The sequence below is a fragment of the Lissotriton helveticus genome, chromosome 9 (assembly GCF_964261635.1).
Source record: "Lissotriton helveticus chromosome 9, aLisHel1.1, whole genome shotgun sequence".
Taxonomy (NCBI): Eukaryota; Metazoa; Chordata; class Amphibia; order Caudata; family Salamandridae; genus Lissotriton; species Lissotriton helveticus.
Genome location: NC_136070.1, coordinates 1117969702 through 1117989473, shown reverse-complemented (window position 1 = coordinate 1117989473; position 19772 = coordinate 1117969702). Strand labels below are relative to the sequence as shown.

Sequence of the window (19772 nt, the reverse complement as noted above, 5' to 3'; positions counted from 1 at the left end):
CTGAGCATCTGGCCTCATTTCTGCTTTTCAAGGAGCACTTGCCACAGCCTAAGTTGTAGTTTGAGCAGGAACGATAGGTACAGGGTCTGTGCTAGTCACTGCAGCAGTAGGTGTCATTGTAGGAATTTTACCTGGTAATTGGGTCACAACTGGTGGTACAAGTTACAGAATTTGCAAAGGTCTTTTAATTGGTGTAATACCCGAAGCTAAAGAGGCAGTAGCCACTGCCTGACCTAAACTAGCTCCTAATTCTTTCTGACCAACAGGGGTGGCATATAGTGGGGGGGGGGGGGTCAGAAGTTTAACATTTATTCTAATATTTCTTCACTGGAATCCATATCAGACACATCTACCTCTTTCTTCATGGGATTTTTCCTTTATCAGATTCTGATGTTTTATAGATTATAATCTAGTTCCTTCTATAATTGCCTTCCTTCATCTACACTGTTCCTCATCCCACCAGGCATTTGCATAATTAACTTCCCTTTGTTCTCCTCTTATATTTTTCCCTTTCATTTTCCCTTGCGACTTTCTCCCTAGCACTAAAAGCCTCATATTGAATGGGTCTAGGTAGTGGTTTATCTTGTATAATGTTCCTTACAAATTATCAAGAATCCTGGTATTAAATGTCCTGTTCCTAGGAAAGCTCAAAGTACCCTTCTCAGTAATCCTACTCCATTAGTGAAGCCAAAGACATGTGTTTAAACCATGCTCAGTAGTCAATGTATGCAGGTGTACCTTCAAGAGGTGCTTCTTACTGGAATAGTAACATCCCCTATCGCCAAATGTTTTAAATCTTCAAACCATTCGATAATGACAGGTCAATTTAAAACAGCAAAAGTAACACAAATATTTTGCTTTGGTTTCGTATATGTCAATTTCTCATTGGGCAATACATTTCAGTTATTATTCTCACACGCTCTTTTTAACAAACCAAAAGTGCTATAGGTTTCCCCGAAAATCCTATTTCAGCACAGCTCTGCAATGTCACCAACCAAGCCCAGCACGAAATACACCAATCGACCAATCCCTGCTCAAAACACTGACGTTCAACCTCACAGCAGTTCACCCTCCTTTGCAATTTTCTCCGTATTCTTACAATTTTTACAAATAACGTTAAAAACTCTTTGCTTGCTCTACTAGACAGAAAGCAAGTTTCCTAAACACTCAAGAATATTTTCAATAACCGCAAGTGAAATTTTGGACAGCGTGAAATCACCCACATCAATACAGTTTCTCCAGTTTGCGCAGTTACGTTTTACTAACACAAATCAATAATAATGATTCACAACAGAGCTCCTTGTCACTATGTCAATAGTATAGGTGAAAGTACCTCCCACATTACACTTTAAAATCTCTGCAAACAAGCTCCAATTATTATGTTAACCCTTGATCTTTCGACTACAACAAGTTTGAAATCGTCAAACATCTTTTCAACCACTAATTGACCATTTTCTTCTTACCTACTCATTCTATTCAAACATTCAAACCAGTAGAAAGACACAATCACAACGCATTTGCCCTATTGGTACTAACATCTATAAAACGGCAACCACCTTCAAATACCGCTTGTCGGATCTTCAAGTTCTGGACACTGGATTCAGGAATCAGGAATTTCAAATTATAATTTTGGGTAATATTTTATGAGTGTTAAACCTTTTCTCAGCTACTAGATTTGCAAGCACAGAAATCTCAAAATGTTTATAAACAGCTCCACCTTGAAGCTTACTAAGAGAATCTCCAATTTTCATCTTCAGGTCGATACATTTTTGCCACTATGGTAGAAAGGAGCACAACCCAAATACATTTCCTAATAAATGATCAACTAGTAGAATTTAATGTACAGTCAATGATGAGAGGTTTGGTGGTGTTAAGTTTTTTATGCTCATTAAGAGATTAGTCTGTATTTTTGTCTTTTTATTACAGTTAGTGAAATAAGTCTGTTTACAGAAATATTAAGAACATTTGGTTAGAATTAGCTTACAAAATAGTGTGTTCAATAAAGTAATTAATCGCCATCTTAATCTAAAAGGACCTAACTTATTGCCAGAACCCATAAAGAGCTCCTTTGGAAAAGAGCATAAGAACATTTGGAGCAACAGGGTATAACAGGTCAAAGCTATAACAGGTCAAACTCCCCATAAAGAGTAATTCTGGAAACTCAGCAGAGTTCCTTAACAGCTGCAGTAGTAACCAGTAATACAAGTGTAAGGAAATAATCACAGCAGTAGCTATGATCAGTATGGAGAAAGTCTCCATACTGAAAATCACTGTTGGCATTAGCTCACAGAAACTTTGGGGAAGATTAGCACAGTCAAGCGCTAGAGGGCATGGCACAGGAAAGATGTGAATAGATTGCACTGCCTCTCTAACTAGGAACAAGTGCTATATAGAAAAGCACAAAACTTGTTCAAAACTCTGAATGCTGGATCATCTCTAGCTAATAGGAAAGAATCTTCTGACTGTCTGTCGTCTTCTGCCTCGATTCCCACGGTAAACGTTCATGCCGATATGTTAATTGAATGTTGCTACTGAGTATTACAAAAAGATACATCTAGGAAGGTTATCCTGAGAACCTCTGCAGTTCTACTCTATTATCTGTTCAGTTTAGTATCCCATTGTGCAAAAATGGGCTGCTCTATGAAATGAAACATTAATACCTAACATGTTCTGGTTAGATCACGAGAACCGAATCTATAGCAATACTTCTTCATTATAAGCATGTGGTTGAGGTAACTTTAAAATACGATTAAGTTATATAGTGTGAGGAAGGAAATACATTTATTTTTCAGAAAACAGCACATTTCATTAAGAGGTTAGGATCTACAGTTCAATTAGAATGTTAAATTAGCATTTAGAAAACAGCATTTATTTTTACTAAAGGGAAAGGAAGGAACCACAAAATATTGGGGGCTAGCAGCAAAAAAACGACGGAAATGGGAGCTTTCTGCAGAAATAAGCAGCATTTTTCTCTTTTTGCACATTTGATAAAAGCACATTTTCTCTATATTGACACACATTTCCTACATTAATATTAAGGCATATTTCTACATTGTCATGTGGGAAATGTACGTAAAAAATGTTAACTTCCTCAAATCTAACATTTCTCTGTAAGAGAATACAAAAAACAGACTATCAATATAATAGGTAATCATTTAGCCTGACAATCTAAAAATTGAATTACCAGTTAAAAATGAACTGAATGATTCCATCAACTGCAAATCACACATTTTCATGTTATTTCAACTCGGGCTGTAACTGGTAATGTCAAGTTCACTATGGAATTATTAATGAAATATACTTGATAAGTTATCTTTAACTGTTAAAATCTAAGCCCCTGAAAATGAGCCATATTTTTCTTCCATTGCGCTTCTACAAGCAAGTCTGGGTTTAAGTGTAGTTACTGATAAAATGCAGTTTTTAAATTGGCATATTGAATTGGGGAAAGGCATGGCAGAACACTTCTTAATTAAGAACATTTACCTGTTTTCCCAGTATTTTTCATCCAGGTTTTGTTTGAGGATTCCGTATCAAATCCATCTAGCTGCAGCTCTTGGTATTCATCTCCAATTTGTGCATTTTGATCTGTAATATCTATCGGCGATTGATGGATGCCTCCGCAGTCTGCACTTGATAACACCCAGTTCTCAGGTCCATACAATCCTGTTAAAAGACAAGCTGAAATTATTGAAAGTCACGCCCCAAACAATGCAAATGCTTAGACCAAAGCATGGAAGAATACCCAATTAGATCAAATTGTTTGCCTGTTGAATGTATACTGAATACAAAAAAAGACATTTTGCATACAATAATTTGCTTGAAAATGTATTTTTGTCAGCACAGTTCCTGATTTGATTCACAGTGGTCAGACTCAAGAGATCCAGGATGAAAATTAAACTGCGTGCATCTTTTACACTAATCAAGGTGCTCACAGTTCCTACAACACTAAGAGTACAAAAATAAACAGCACTGCAATGCAAAAGAAATAAACGCATATTTTGAAATAAACAGTGTAACACAAATCACAATGCATCAGAATGGCATACACTGTGGAAAAAATTACGTGTTGCTCAAACTTTCCGAAAGAAAACCAAGTCAAGTTGCAAATTTTCAATGAACTGTTATAAACTGGTAACTAAGGACACTGAATGCAAGAAGGGTTTTTCAGTAAGTTTTGGAAACAAAACCTTGGCACTAAGGTGAATAATGGAACTCTGATCTTAAAAACAAATTATACTGAAAAATACAATGATTAGGCAACCTAATAAAAGCAAGAGCTTTCAGTCGGAGCAAAACAGAAATTCTCTCTCATTCAAGACGTCGATTTTGGAAAAAGAGCTGGCATTCATAAAAATTTGCAGCATGACGAAAAGCAAAAATAAAAAATGGGCATGTGCATGTATCAGTGCCTCATTAGGGAGGCACCATCAAAATTATGTGGGCACTCTTTTCTTTTTTACTTTACCTAAAGGGATAGGTCGGTAATTTAAAAAAAGAAAATTAAGTATTACAGCAAAAGTTTTTTTTTTGTTTTGTTTTTTAAGGCTCAGGGGCCTCCAGCAATTTACTGCCTGACCCTCTCCCAAAAATATATATTTTTAAAAAAATAGATACTTGGCATATTGGGCAACAGATGAGCAGGTGGGAGGAAAGCAATGGGGAATGGGTAGTAGAGAGAAAAGCTGCATATTAAGAAACTGCAAAAAGGAGTGGGTAAAGAAGCACGAGCTAGAAAGGAACACAGATATGGAGTTTGGAGGGGGTAAAAGTCTATTGGAAATAACTTGCAACGAGATAGACAGCGATAAAGACCATGGGAATATTTGGTATGGGGAGGGGAGAGAGACCGACAGAGATGAAAAATACAGTCTCAAGGAGCTAAATCAAATAAAAGAAAGGAGTGCAGTAAAAGTGCACCTAAGGAGGACAGAATCCAGCCAATTATACAGATGGTGAAGAAGCTCCGTCCCAAGGAAGGGACATACACAAGATGGACAAACTGGGAAAGGAAAGCATGACAGTAAAGCGGACTAGTGGTAATCAATGGGTGGGATATGGGTCCCATTAAGTTCTTGGTAAGCCCACAATAAGTCTTTTGCATGTCTGGTAGTACATTTTTTAGATCGAGCCTACCACTTATTAGAGTATCAATCTACCCTTTCATGCTTCAGAACAAAGGCATTAGAAACATAAAAAGGCATTTGCGTTTTTGTTAACCTCTTAAATTAATTCTGCTGAATGTATGTTTATTCTCCTACTTTTGGGGAACTTTCTGCTTTTTTCAAGATGTTCTTGTGAAGTTTTATAAAAACCACCTATTTCTCTGGTGACTGGACTGAGCAGGTTGACATCCTTTGGTCAAAAAAAACCCGTAAAAGCTTTCTCTTTCTGCAAGTACTCACTTTTGAGGCGAAGCACTCTTCCTGCACTGTGTACGGTGTCATATTCAGCATGACAAATGCAGCACACGGGACCGTGTCAACAGAACACATTGCAGTCAAACATCACACTATAACTGCACATTCATATTAAAGTTGCAGTAAAATTACACATAGCCCGCGGAGTTTTTGTCACTAGCAGTACATCATACAGCAGGACTGCTTCTGTCCCCGCAGATGGAGACAGAAAGCTTTTCGTGCCAGGGGGTCGATAATTTAATCAGTAGCGGTATCACAAATGACAGCTATCAGAACGGTGGAAGCACTGGCTAAGGAACCAAAAAGACAGGGTAGCTAAAACACTAGAAGGTGTGAAATTGTCATATTCATTTGTTAAGATAGGGACACAGAGGACTGCAAAGCGCGTTCTGCAGTAACACATTCAGTGCGAGAGCTATTATAAATGTATACTGTGTCCTTGAGGAAAACATTTTCATCCCATTCAAGGGAAACAGTGTTTCGGTTTTAAGTGCCGAAACAATAAATCGATAGCCAGATTACCCTATGCCAATGACAGCAGAGGTCTGTATAGTTTCAAAGTTCGAGGTGAAGCAAAGCACCTGATCACAGTAAACGAAATCCCGCCTTCCATAACATACTTAGGTTACAAGAATCAGTGTTCACTCCCTGAAGGCTACGTTGGGTAAAACCGGTCTGTTAAAATCCAAAGTACCAACCATCTAATGCACTCCATCAGAAAGACAATATTCCTTTCAGTCTGACGTTCAGAAGACCTCATTGCGTCTGGATTATTGGTTGGTCCCGGCTGACTAGGTTGAGGTTTCTGGCTAGATGCACCTCGAACCACTTGCTTTTATAACTCACCTTGAAGATTGGTTCGTGGAGCACCTCCCATTCCTGGAGGCTTTATTGATGGCATTATTGTATAGGGAGGTAGTCACTGCTCTGCAGGTAGATTCACAGCTGTATTTCAAGGAAAACAAGGCACTCTGGCTTCCCCAGTTGTGCTCTGTGAGGTCAACAAGACAGTGCTTAGTGGCAGAGCCCAAAACAGAATTTCTGTGAAGATGAGAGATAGGCAGGTAAAAGAACTGAAGGAGAAAGTGTTGCCCCTCCAGAGACTTCCTGGTTGCAAACTGAGGCAACTGTGGCTAGTGGTAGTTCAGGAGCAATATCGAAAACTCACCCATAACACCTCTCAACTGCACTACCTCTCGATGCAGAGGAAACTGCATTAAACAGGGGATAAGAAGGGCAGCATTCCAGCATGGCTGGGAAGGAGAAAGCAAGAGGTGTGGTGGGGTGGCCGGAATACAGATTGTGAAACTACCTTTAAAACTGACATGCAGATAGCACAGTCAGTCACACAATACTATTGAACACTTTATAAAGCTAGGCACACCCACACGCAGCAAGATGAGCATTACTTGGTGAGCTCCAGGTCCCATTGTTGAGCCAAGAAGACAGGAAGGGCCTTGGAGGATGATCTCACTGCAAGAACTCAAAGCCTTGCCACACATGAAAAAAAGGAAAACACCAGGAACAAATGGTCTACCAGTACACTTATAACACGCATTTACAAAGCTATAGGTCTTGCAATCGCAAATTTTTAACCTCTGGCACTGTTAAAGTTAAAAAAAGAAAGTGTGGTGTCCCTGTAGCAGGCAACACGCTCCAAATTAAAGTTAAAATAAACAAACAAACAGAGCGCGGTGTCCCTGAAGGGGGCGCCACGCTCTGAATTAAAGTCCTTCTGGGCGGTAAAAGATGGACAAGGTGGGACTAACAAGCCTCATAATGAATGGGAAGCCAGTGTTTACTAAGGACAATGACACAAGCCAATTACAAATATGGGAGGAGTGTGGGAGGTGCTTCCACAGCATACTCTATTAAAGCATGCCTCACAAGACAAGTCCTGCATGCGTGCTGCCTCTAGGCTCGACCTACAAAAGATTGGTGACACTCCTTAAGCCACATCTTGTGAATCTCTTTCACAAAGCTAAAGAGGAGGGAGCCCTTCCAGATGACCCTAAACCTGCTATTATTATGGTGATGCCCAAACAGGGTAACCCCGTTAATCTTTCTGCATCATATAGGACCCTTTCGCTTTTCAACAGCAAAAGTAAGATACTGGCCAGAAATATGGCTACACGAATATCCGGGGTGATGACCTCACTTGTCCACGAGGACCAAATGGGGTTTAAGTCGGAAAGGGCAACATGACTTAATCGCAGATGTTTGCAAGGCTGGTTAGACCACAAAAAAGTGGACAGTGACCTCTAGGACATCACTAGATGCCAAAAAGGATTTTGACTCAATCAACTGGATTAACGCCAACTGACCCTAAAACAAATTGGATTTGGCCCCAAATTCTGCAGGTGGGTTAAACTGTCACATGAGGCACCAACAGTGGTGGGAAGGGTGAATGAAATCCCCTCAGATCCATTTGAAATGGGAAAGGGCACAAGGCAGTGGTGCCCATTATACCCCCCTGCTTTTTGCACTCTGCCTAGAACCACTTGCGTGCAGAGTGCAAAGCAGAGCTGACATAGTTGGATTTCAAAAGTTGGTCAATGAGTCAGAGTTCCTAAGGTTATATGTGGACTACGCGCATATATATCTTATGGACCCTGAGACGTTACTACAAGCGATCCAGTCTGTGTTCTGAAACGTTGAGACCTACTATGGATACCGCAATAACTGTGACAAATGGATCCTTTATCAAATGGGAAACAGGGCGAGACTGGGCCAACTGGCTGTGGACTTTTGGGTAGTTAGAAAAAGCTTTAAGTATTTGGGAATTAATGTATGACGAAATTCCGCATGCGTTTTTCACAAATGCCTTAGAAACTCCGTCATTAGAACAAATGCATCTTTAGCACACATTTTTTCTGCAAGCAAGTCATTTTAACGACTTGCCTTAGGGTGGCGCTGAATATTGGAATAGTTTAATTAACTATTCCAACTCCAGTCTCCACAACAGTAGGGAAGGTGTTGGACTTTAATTCCAACACCACTCCACCATTGCACCCCCGCTATAGCAAGTTGTAGAAACATCTTGCGTGCAGAACGATTCCGTGCTAAAGACGCCTTCGTTCTGCTGACTGCGCTGTGAAGGCACAGCGTATTTCTGGCTTTGTCCTAAAGGACTTTTCCCCTGGGAATAGCCAAAACAGTAAACAGAGATAAATCCCTGGAGTCAATCTGGGTTGGGTTCACAAGGAATTGCAGGACAGTCCTCAGAGCAGGCATTTATCACGTATGGACGGGGTCTCCATTTTTAAAATGATTGCTCTATCGACACCCCAGTATTTCTTGTAGAATATACCCTATGAGATACGAAAATCATACCTTGACCCGCTGGAGAAACACTTGGGATGCTCTTCTGGGATGGGGTCATCCGAAGATAGCTTTGCAGATGCTCTACAAATCATTCTATAACCATGCATTATTCTCTTATTCTCTCAGACATAAGGGCATACTATCAGGCTTCGCAACTTCTGGTCATTAATTAATGGGGTTTTACCTCGGATACTGATCCAGTGCCACAACGGGAAAGAACAAGACATATACGTACATTACATCTATGGACACAAGGAAGAAAACTGCTGTTTGAGTTCATGCAGGCAACCTTTAAAGTGTGGATGACACCAACAAGGCTCTGGGCTGGCAGGGAAAGAACACTGGCCACACCGCTTTGGAAAAGAACTGTGAAAAAGCATTGGCATAGCCAATAGGTCTCGCATTTGTACCTTATAAGTGTTCGGCCAACAGTTGGTGTTGTTGCACCAAGGATATTCTGGTGCATAACTAAATACTTATAGGGTCCAAAAAGCGAGACCTATTGGCTATGCCAATGCTTGTTTTTTTTTGTGGCTGTTTTGTTTAAGTTGCCAGATCTACAATAGCTGGACATGGTTTTTGTTAACAGTTCTTTGCATCAAATGAACTTGTTTTCATTGCTCTGAATGTTGTTTTCATTCTGGTTGTAGGTAGCAATCATTCCCGGAGATGTGGGGGCTGCCTAGCTGTGCGCATGCGCCGAACTTTGCAAATGAGAAAAAGCCTGGTGCAGGCGCAATTTGGAGTGAGTGAGCCCCAGGCAGCAGGACTCATTCACACAGGAGTTCATGCACTGCACCTGCATACTCGGCATGGTTTTAGGAAACTCAACCCACTCCCTCCTAGGTATCGAACACGTATTTACCAAGAAACTCTGAGAAGAGCCTGTCTGCTGCACTGACGGCTGGTGGTGTGTGGGCCTGGTGAAAGCGTGCCCTGACGGCTGGTGGTGTGTGTGCCCGGTGAAAGCATGCACCGACGGCTCGTGGTGTGTGTGCCTGGTGGAAGCTTACACTGACGGCTGGTGGTGTGTGTGCCTGGTGGAAGCGTGCACTGATGGCTGGTGGTGTGTGTGCCAGGTGAAAGCGTGCATTGACGGCTGGTGGTGTGTGTGCCAGGTGAAAGCATGCACCGACGGCTGGTGGGGTGTGTGTACCTGGTTAAAGCGTGCACTGACGGCTGGTGGTGTGTGTGCCTGGTGGAAGCGTGCACTGATGGCTGGTGGTGTGTGTGCCTGGTGGAAGCGTGCACTGACGGCTAGTGGTGTGTGTGCCTGGTGGAAGCGTGCACTGGCGGCTGATGGTGTGTGTGCCTGGTGGAAGCATGAACTGACGGCTGATGGTGTGTGTGCCTGGTGGCAGCGTGCACTGACGGCTGGTGGTGTGTATGCCTGGTGGCAGCGTGCACTGACGGCTGGTGGTGTGTGTGCATGGTGGAAGCGTGCACTGGCGGCTGGTGGTGTGTGTGCATGGTGGAAGCGTGCACTGACGGCTGGAGGTGTGTGTGCCTGGTGGAAGTGTGCACTGACAGCTGGTGGTGTGTATGCCTGGTGGAAGCGTCCACTGACGGCTGCTGTGTGTGCCTGGTGGAAGCGTGCACTGACGGCTGGTGGTGTGTGTGCCTGGTGGAAGCGTGCGCTGATGACTGATGGTGTGTGTGCCTGGTGGAAGCAGGAGAATTCACAGTGATATAAGACACAAATTAAACTGACCAGGAGGGAGGGGGAAAAGGGAGGGTGGGTGGTGCAAGCAGATGAGCCGGATTACAGCAATAAAAACACAGATGGCAGCTGTGCAGGTGCACAAGCTCGTGAACGCAAGCTGTAGGCCAGTAAAAGCCTCTGGTGGCACTTTTAAATGCCATTTACTAAATTTCTCGAATAGACAGTGCATGCACTGTCTAAGGCGAGACCTAAAAAGGAGTTCTGAACACGGTCCGGTTTTAAGCAATGGGAGGCCATTAGGATCAGCTTCATAGGAGATGTGTTGGAGGGGGATCACTTTGAAGCTCTGAGGCACTGCAAGAGGAATTTCAGCTGTTGCCACTCAAACATATATAGATCTGTGATCTGTGTATGCCCTTGGGACTGAGAAGCTCAGCGGTACAGATCTTATTAAGTATGGCCCAATGAGAAAACTGGATCCTGATGGGTGTGGTCACTCAGAAGCCTGTCCCTCAAATTTAACTAACTAGCTTAAATAATACCTCTGATGACCTCTGAAGCAGGTAAGAGACCGACCTGGGATCCATCGATGACACTGACTGGGAGGCAGGTTTTATGCATCCTTTGAAGGTAGCGACTAAAGCCAGATTGAGATGAACACAACTTTAGATCCAGCATAGGATATATTATAATAAGAGCAGGTTATTCAAAATATGTAGGGCCCAAAGCCCTATATGTGTACAATGGCACGCAGAGGAGGGCACTTTTATTCACATGATTTGGACATACTTGAAGGTGAGCTGATACTGGGGAGGGGGGGTGGATATATTGAGGTTGTAGCTGTTATTTTGTACGTAAAGTATTTTAGTTGCTAAGCATGACAGCCAACATGTGGCTAGAGGGTATGAGAAGATGCACGGAGGTGAATCAGGTGGTCTATGAAGGTCGAGGATGCCCCCTACAAATTCGAAAAGTTTCAGAGGAAATGGAGAGTTTTTTACGGGTGGATTGTAAAGTTAGGGCACTGTCAAATGGTGCGTCCCTGGCAGCAGACTCATCGCTGTGCCAAGTGCAAGTGCAATTTGGTGGGGTGGGAGGGTGAATGGAGGGTGGGTCCCAAGAGGGAATGTTGGTGTGTCTCAAATGTGAATGATTAATTGAGCACTGTGTAATGTTTCTGGTGGTATTGCACGGAAACAAATTAGTAAAAGAATAAATAAAAAGAGACCCGTTTCAATTAATTGTAAACTAATAACAAAAAGGGTTAACCAAGGTAAAGATTCTATAAAACCACGGATAAAGACTCATATGAACAATCTAAGAGAGGTCATACAGCACACCTTGGTATCCCACTAGCACTAGCTTAACATAGACTCCGTTTTACAGTCAATGCTTTAGGTAAAAATCCACTAAGAACTCAAATTCAAATGCAATGTATTCCGTGATGCACGCTGGAGTGCGTGGCCTCTTCTCCCCATCAACAAATGTTAGCAGCTGTTAGCAGCTCAAACCAGACAATTCATTTGAGGTCTGTATAATATTCCTGGGTCTGTTCTTTACAATTTCCTCTTTTCTTGCCTACCACAGCTATCTTTCCTCATTTCTCTGTCCCTCTATCTCTGTCTGGTGTTGGTGTCATTGCAAGCGCTCTGAAACCTACGGGTGATTTATGCGCTATACAAAAGCAATTTACATTACATTACATATTCTCTCTGCTTGGCTACTGTTAGCGCCTTACTCAATACTTTCTTATTTGTAATCCCCTATCATCATAGATTCACTTCCACTTGTCCTTCATGTCATTTACTAATATATTTTGAGTCAGGAATTACAACATAGACTTCTGTTGTGAAGAATTTTAAATGCATCCACAAAGTGCCAGAGTCTTCAATGATCACTGCCACGAATTTTGTAATATAAAAATTCCACATTGATATTCACCTAATAGTAGCATCAAACCAAAATTAAAAAAGAAATGCTGACACCTGGCTCATCATAGCTCTCAAGAAAACAGAGTCCATGGTGCAGAGTACTTTGATCCCTTCACAGAATGTCTATTGAATCCATGATTACACAGACACTATATTATAGGAACCGAAAAAAATTACTGGAGCAGCATCATCTCACCTGGCATCTAGAGATTCTCCACATAATCCTAATTTCCTTGAATTCAGCTTATTATACAAAAGATGAACAATGAAACGTGTTTCTTACTTCGGTGATCAAGAACTTGGTACAAGCCACCCTCCTCACCTCACTGATAGACCAGATAATTCTATTGGTCTTAAAATACAATGATTCTCTGAATAAAGTTTGAAATGCTGAAGGTCATTTTGCTTCATTTAGAGTGGAATGCAACTTCTCACCATGATTATTATATTCCATAAAATTAAATATTGCATTTTATAGCAGAACCACAGACCCAGTGAACTGCATTACCAAAACGGTAGCCCCAGCACAGAGGGCAGTCGGCAGCAGACACTTGGTAAGTGTCCATTACCTGCTTTCAACCGTCTTACAGACCCTATCCGCTGCCACCACCTTGGCAGAGGCATCATCCCCTTCCAAATTGTCGCCAAGATTGAAAAATCCTCAGTGCAGCCAGGGCAACACTAATAGGATTTGCAAAAGTGCATCATTGACCCCGGTCTAGGAAAGGAAACTGAAGGTCCTTACTTCGCTTTCTGGGAGACCTGCTCCATACAGATGTACCAGTATCTCAACACAGTGCTTCAACAAGTACCAACTGAATGTTTTACTTTGCAGAAACTCAGTGCATGTTCAGTAGTGCAGCAGAAAAAGTGGTTTTTGATTTAATAAAGCAGACACTAGGCTTATGCATAGTGCTTCAAGAGCACTCCGGTGGAGACTTTTGTAATTAGGCACATGAGAGGTTCCATTCTAGTTCAAAATACTTATCTATTCAAAATTACGCCCCTTCCGACTTAAGAATTTGGTATTGTAACCATGACTGTCCACAAAAACAGTAATTTCGTTTTTAATTCTATAAATGAGGAATACTTCAAATTGTTTTTTCTAATAGCTAGGTTTGTCACACTTTGCTCGCGTGAACTATGCATGTTCAAGTGCAGTTTTAATTGGATGTGATCCTTCAATTCAGTTTTCAAACAAAACCCGGGTCTACACGATTCATGCGCGTTTGGTTTGCAGAATGAGAAAAGGCTACCATTCAGGCAGGAAAAGGAGCATTTTTTTCTAAGCTTGATTTCATCGATTAGCCATTCTCTGCCTTAAAGCGCAATTGCTTTTCTGCACTGTATAAATCTCTCCAGAGCTGGGCACTTTATAAAGCTCAGGGTATTATGTTATTAATCGTAGGTAGTTACATCTGTCATTCGACCTGGATTGGATTTAGAATGTTAAATAATGTCAAGTGAATATCTGCAATTAAATAAAGGTGTATATCAATTCCTATGTAATAAAAAGCTATATTTTTTTCATTTTGTTTGAGGCTTTTCCGTGTCCAGAATTAGAATTCTTAGGCAATCCTATTCCAATGCAATTATCATCCTTAAACATCAATGTTTTAATCACGTAAAAGCTAATGTCAGTTTGATTCACACATGCAATGTAAAATAAAGACTATAATGAAATTGGAAACCTCTAGCTGAGCTGGAGCAATTTAACAACGAAGTTCAAGAGGGCACAAACAGTAAAGAGGTGGTGCCAGAAGCAGAAATTTATGGAGGGTGTTTTGCTTTTTTTTCTTTGTCAGTTTCTTGACTTTATATTACAATCCATTTCACACTCCTTGCATGGAAAATTACTAGAATTAATACCAGACAAACAAGGAAATTAATTTATGTAAATTCGACTGACGCATATTTTCCATTGGTGAATTATTGTGCTAATGAAAGACTACTGGGAGGAGGAACCTGCACAACTAGGGTACTACCAACGAGCATTGTGCCAATAGGTAGATGCATCTTCTTTGCTACTTTGAAAGGTTGTCAATATGTTCAACTCCAGGAAAGTAACCAGGAACCTCTCCTAGTGTGAGGCCACTGGTTAACTTATCAAGTAGGAGGACCTACCACATAAAAGGTTATTCATATGCTCATTTTTTTTTATTTAGTCGAATTAGGTGAAATTTATTCTAATCGTTAAGTATTTCTTCGCTGTAGCACACTGAATGATGATCATTATTTTTGTTTTAGCAAGTATGTTTTAGTGACCTCAAGACATTTTGGGAGGAGTCCTGCCCTATATAATTTAATTTAAAAATGAAGATTCTTAAATTAATTCAATTGAATCTGGTGGGATATCTTTTCATACACATTTTTTCACCATTTATCAAGTACATTCTACAACTGAAATTGCCCTCAGTGAGTTTAAGAAAACCAATACTACATTACTTTGTGAAAAGGTTTAGCCTTGTAACACAAAATATGCTGCATCATACAACATTGTAAACTCACTAACTCAGGCTAGCAGATAATACCACTGAACATTGTAAATGTTGGAATGTGTACATTCGTAGCCACTGCTTTGTTCTTGCACACAGGTTAAATGGAAACATTAACTTACTCTAAAAAGTGGAATGAATTATGTAGAAATTGGTACAGAACCTGAATGTCCCAGAAGTGCTACAGAAAACATGGGAAGAGGCCACCAAAATTAACAGCAGTTACAGTTTGTGGATATTGATAAGTATCTTTCAATGAAAAATGTGCTCCTTAGACAAACAGAAGAAATTGATCACTGAACTCATTAATTCAATTATTATGTACAAAAATGCACTTAGTTGTAGTAAAAGTGAATGATGCACATGTTGTGTTCATCAATGTTTCACATGGTTAAATGCAGAGAAGGGTGCTTCCAAGAACCCTAAAATGGGTCAAATATGTTCCTGCATGCAATAAAGGAATACAGATCAGTTTGATTCAAATATTTAATTTACGTAATTTGTGCAGGAAAAAAATTAAACCGATCGAAATTTACAGAAATTATATCCTGAATCATCACAATTGGACCACCTCAAAGAAACAATACAAAGGACACCTCCCCCTCATCCACCCAAAAAAGGGTTAACAAATGAAGAAAGTTCAGGCCATACATAAAAGGCAGATTCAGGAGTGGGTGTGTGTAGCACCCCACCCGCCCCCAGAATTTGTAGAGCTTAAGACACACAAGAAGACAAAGCAAACTGTATCATGCCAAGTGACAAACTAAACGCTTAATGAAAAATAAAGAAAGGTTTTTACTCGCCGAGAGGGAGGAGAAGCCTAATCACTCTAAAAACAAGGTCACCTAAAAATATCTTCAATTGTCAATGTTTAACCTATATAATATTATTTATAATGGTATACCAATGACTTGAAATTGCTCAGTTTCTCAGTTCAGTGGTTCACTGCATGAACTGATAAATACAATTACACATCACATGCTATAGTAATGCAAAGAAATAGAAATACTAAAATTAGCAAAGAAAACAGAATTATTGGCCACTTCTAAACCTAGCCTCTCAAAAGCACCATTTTAAAAACTACAACAAAAATATCTATTTTGCAATAAGTCAAATATACAACCATATAGGCTTCTGCATAAAAAGCTACAAGAGAAATTCCAAAGCTATTGTATCAGTCACACAATCAGTACGCTCCTCAAATACTGAATGGCTTCAGTTTCATTAAAAGGAAATTGTTAATAATGTGTTTTCAAAGATACATTTATGTTGTAATAAAGCAGGTCCATTCCATGTAGTTTCTTTAAATGATTTATTCCAAGATAACATGTTACAATAAGAGAGCCCCAACAGGAGCAGCATCCCCTGCGGTTCAGCCCTTCCTCCAACTGACACTCTCTCTCATCCAACATTCCACAACCAGCTCTCACACCAACATTCCACTCCACAGACACAGGCTGAGCAGCAGGTATAACAATTTAATTTAGGACAAGAGACAAAATCACAGTTTTGTCTTAAAATATATTGGGAATACATATGAATGGCCCATAACCCTAGGACAGTAATTACTTCTGGGTAAATTCCAACATTGAAATTGGATTGCTCAAATTGTGAAATTGGGAAGTTGCAAACACCACTCTGCATGTCATAATCAAAGGTACATAATTTTCTCACAAAGAAGATCCTTTCAGGATGCTGTAACAGCATTAAAAAGAGAAAGGTAAAAACTCTAGTTCAATATTAATTCAGTAGAATGGACAGCCATTGTATTGGTCAGTGTTACTAAAGAAATGTTTTATAACTGGGTAAATAAACACATTTACATCATGGGCATCAGTTCATGTATCAGGGGAGGGCAACCATAATATGTCTTGAAGATGTATAGTAAGAATTACTTCATTGGTTTTGGTCTCATGTTTATGGGTAAGCTCCATCTGGCTGAGTGAGGGCATTTTAGGAGGATATCTCTTGGCTTTCGACATCAATGTTTGAAGCCGAAACGCGTCCATTTGTACATTTCTTATGGTGAACAAATAAAACCTTGGAAGTTACCACCAGAGTGCTTTGGGGCCTGTATTCCTAAGCTAAAAATAAAAAACTAGAGCTTTGGGAATGCTTAAAAACGATTAATTTTCCTGGGCTCATCTTATATCCCTCACAGGAAACATAGGGTTAATTTCTGAAAGTAAAATAATTTCTGGTGGCTGCTGCACACCCTGCAGCCTCAACCCCCCCCCCCCCCCAAAAAAAAACCAATAGGAAAATATACTATTGGTGCCCCTGTCCAGATGGATGGCCCCACCAGTAACAGAATATATGTAAGTTATCCCTTGGGGGTCATTAAAGGGCATTCTTTGCTAGGAACAGACTAATAAATGATTGTCTATGGCCTCTAATTTAAATATTCTCCTTTTTAAAAATGTGTTTAAATTTTTTTGTGGGTGCCCCGTTATCACCCGGGTACCAACAGCTGTAAGCTTTTGGGGGGGCTGCGGGGAAGCACCAACACCTGCATGTGGCCCCCATTCCATGGAGCTCCGTGGTGACCTTCAACACTATTTTCCTTTTTTTCTTTTACTTTCCTGGTATGCCCTAGTGCCAACCCGGGCACCTCACATCTTTTATGCTGGGGCTAAAAGGGAAGCTCTATGGCAACTGCCAGCTCCCTGCAAGTGGACCCATTCTATAGGGCTGCACAGGAGCCAGAAAACTCTAGGTGTGCATGACCACAGGAAGGGAAAAACATGTATGCTCCCATCCAGCTTTTCTGCTTTTGCAGGGTGGGAGCTCAGAATGATTTCTGCAGGGAAACAACGTCACAGGGGATAGGGTCCAGGGGAAACTGTCCCTGAACCAACCATGGGATGGGGTTTCCGGGAGTGGGGGGGGGGTTGAATAGGGCACAAGGTAACAAATATAACCATGACGTGTCCTGGAAGATGATTGGGAAAAAACAAATCAGAATATGAAAAGTTGAGGATCAGTTACAACCAAGAAATTAAGACTTTAAATTAGAATATGTAATACTGGGTAGTTCAAAGGACTTTGTTTTGATTAAATTATACAACCATAAAACTATATTACGAAAACATTATTAATAAAGTGTTATAAAATTACAGGTCTTGACAAGATTATCTAATGCTCAACACTTGGGCCGTATAGCAAAGGTGTCATCGGCTAAAAACACAACTCAATGCTAGTCACATTGGCAAGACAGTCCAAATGGAGACAGAACGACAGATATGACAGAATGAGATAAGTTTAAAAAATGTTGGAAATAGCATAGTACTCAGAGGAGCAGAAATCATGTAGAAACCCCACCCTATCATCACAGTACTAGGATCTTGCCTTCGTGTTAAAGTGACTAGTGCAAGGGTCTAAAAAGAAAACTTTTATGAACCTACAATACATATATGAATTAAAACCTTCAAAATCCTTACACATTTTCAATAAAATACAGGATTGCCTCTTCAAAACGCAGTATATTCTCTTTTAAAGTAATGGTATCAGCTATCTACATTTTCACAAGAAGCATGTTAGATCCGATTCTCCAAGCACACATTATGAAGAGGGAGACTGCAAACACTAAGCACTCCTTTGTGTTACACCCAAGTATCTTAAAAGCTTCCCAGTAGTGTACCATGCACATTTGACACAGACTGGGATGATCCATCTTATCCGAGGCAGTACCAAATTTGGGCAAAAGAAAAAAAAAATAAGAGGTCCACGGACTCCTAACCATGGGCAAAAAGGGCAGTAAGGAAGCACAGAATCACTTTTCTCCTATTTACTTGTAAAAGACTTGAGCGGAAGGGTGCCAATCCTAAACTTTAAGGACAAACATTGGCATTGTAAAGACAGATTCCTGTCCAGGTAGGATTCAAATCTAAAGCATTTGTGGGTAACGAATTTCTCAGTTGTATTTCCCAGCTTCAGTTTTGTGGGAAGGCCTTTTGACATTTGGGTAGTGGAATACAAGAGTTCCTCCATCTTTACAGACTCGCACACATTTTAATTTTCCTTAGTCAAGAAATAGGGACTCCTTTAACAATACTGATTAGCTCTGCCAGTCCCTTTCTGTAAGGCTCCAGTCTGGATGTCACTTAAATATGCAACCAGTAGGTTTACAGTCAAGTTAAAAAGTGACCTAATAAACAGACTTTCCGACAAGTAAGCATGGAAACATCTACGCAGCCCCAGAGTTCAGCATTAGAAGTATCCCCTGTTTTCGCTATGGCCCTTTATACCTCAATAGCCAGCATTACAGCTCCACTGGAGTCGCCTTGTGCTTCCTTTCAGAGGCGGATGTCCTTTGGCTCAGGGTAGTTCTGATTTTCCCCATCTGTAGGGCCCAAGACAAGTTATCAGCCAGCCTTACGCCAAGGTAATCAAAGAATTTTACTTGCTCCAGGAATGCCTCCTCTATGCTTACCCTACCTCTAAAGCAGGTTCTCCAAAGTCGGTCCTGGAGGGCAGATCGATACCCGATTTTTAAGATAACTACATTCATCTAAATGGGGACATGCCATCTTAAAAATCTGCATAGATTCGGCCCTCCAGGAGCGAGACTGGAGTACTCTGCTCTACAGGAACGATGTGGGTTTTTATTCATAAATTTCGATTTTGCTGGGTTTCTCTCCAGCCCCCTTTCGGAGCAAAATAGTGCTAAAACAGTCCAATAGTGACTGCAAGCCTCGCGATAATACCGGGACAGAAGGAGTGTGTTGTCAGCAAATACCAGGATGGGGATGTTACTGCCCACAGATTTGGGGGCTTCATACTTGCAATTTGCCAATTTATTCCCCATTCCATTAATGTAAAGGCTAAAGTGCATGTGGCTAGTACGCAGCCCTGTCTGACACCATGGTTGATTGCTATCCTGCATGCATTCCATTTCACCTGGTGGTAGGTGCCGCAGTGTAAAATGTTCAGGATCCTTAAG

The 19772-nt window shown here is 40.8% G+C and overlaps 1 protein-coding gene across 6 annotated transcripts in view; it reads right to left on the bottom strand.

Annotated features, from left to right (window-relative positions):
- The window catches only part of PTPRG (protein tyrosine phosphatase receptor type G), a 1220925-nt gene that overhangs the window by 818644 nt on the left and 382509 nt on the right, over positions 1-19772 (bottom strand). For all 6 annotated transcript variants that reach the window (XM_078661520.1, XM_078661521.1, XM_078661522.1 and 3 more), the window contains exon 3: positions 3484-3663. In XM_078661520.1, the coding sequence (XP_078517646.1) occupies positions 3484-3663 (180 nt within the window). The remainder of the gene's footprint in view (positions 1-3483; positions 3664-19772) is intronic.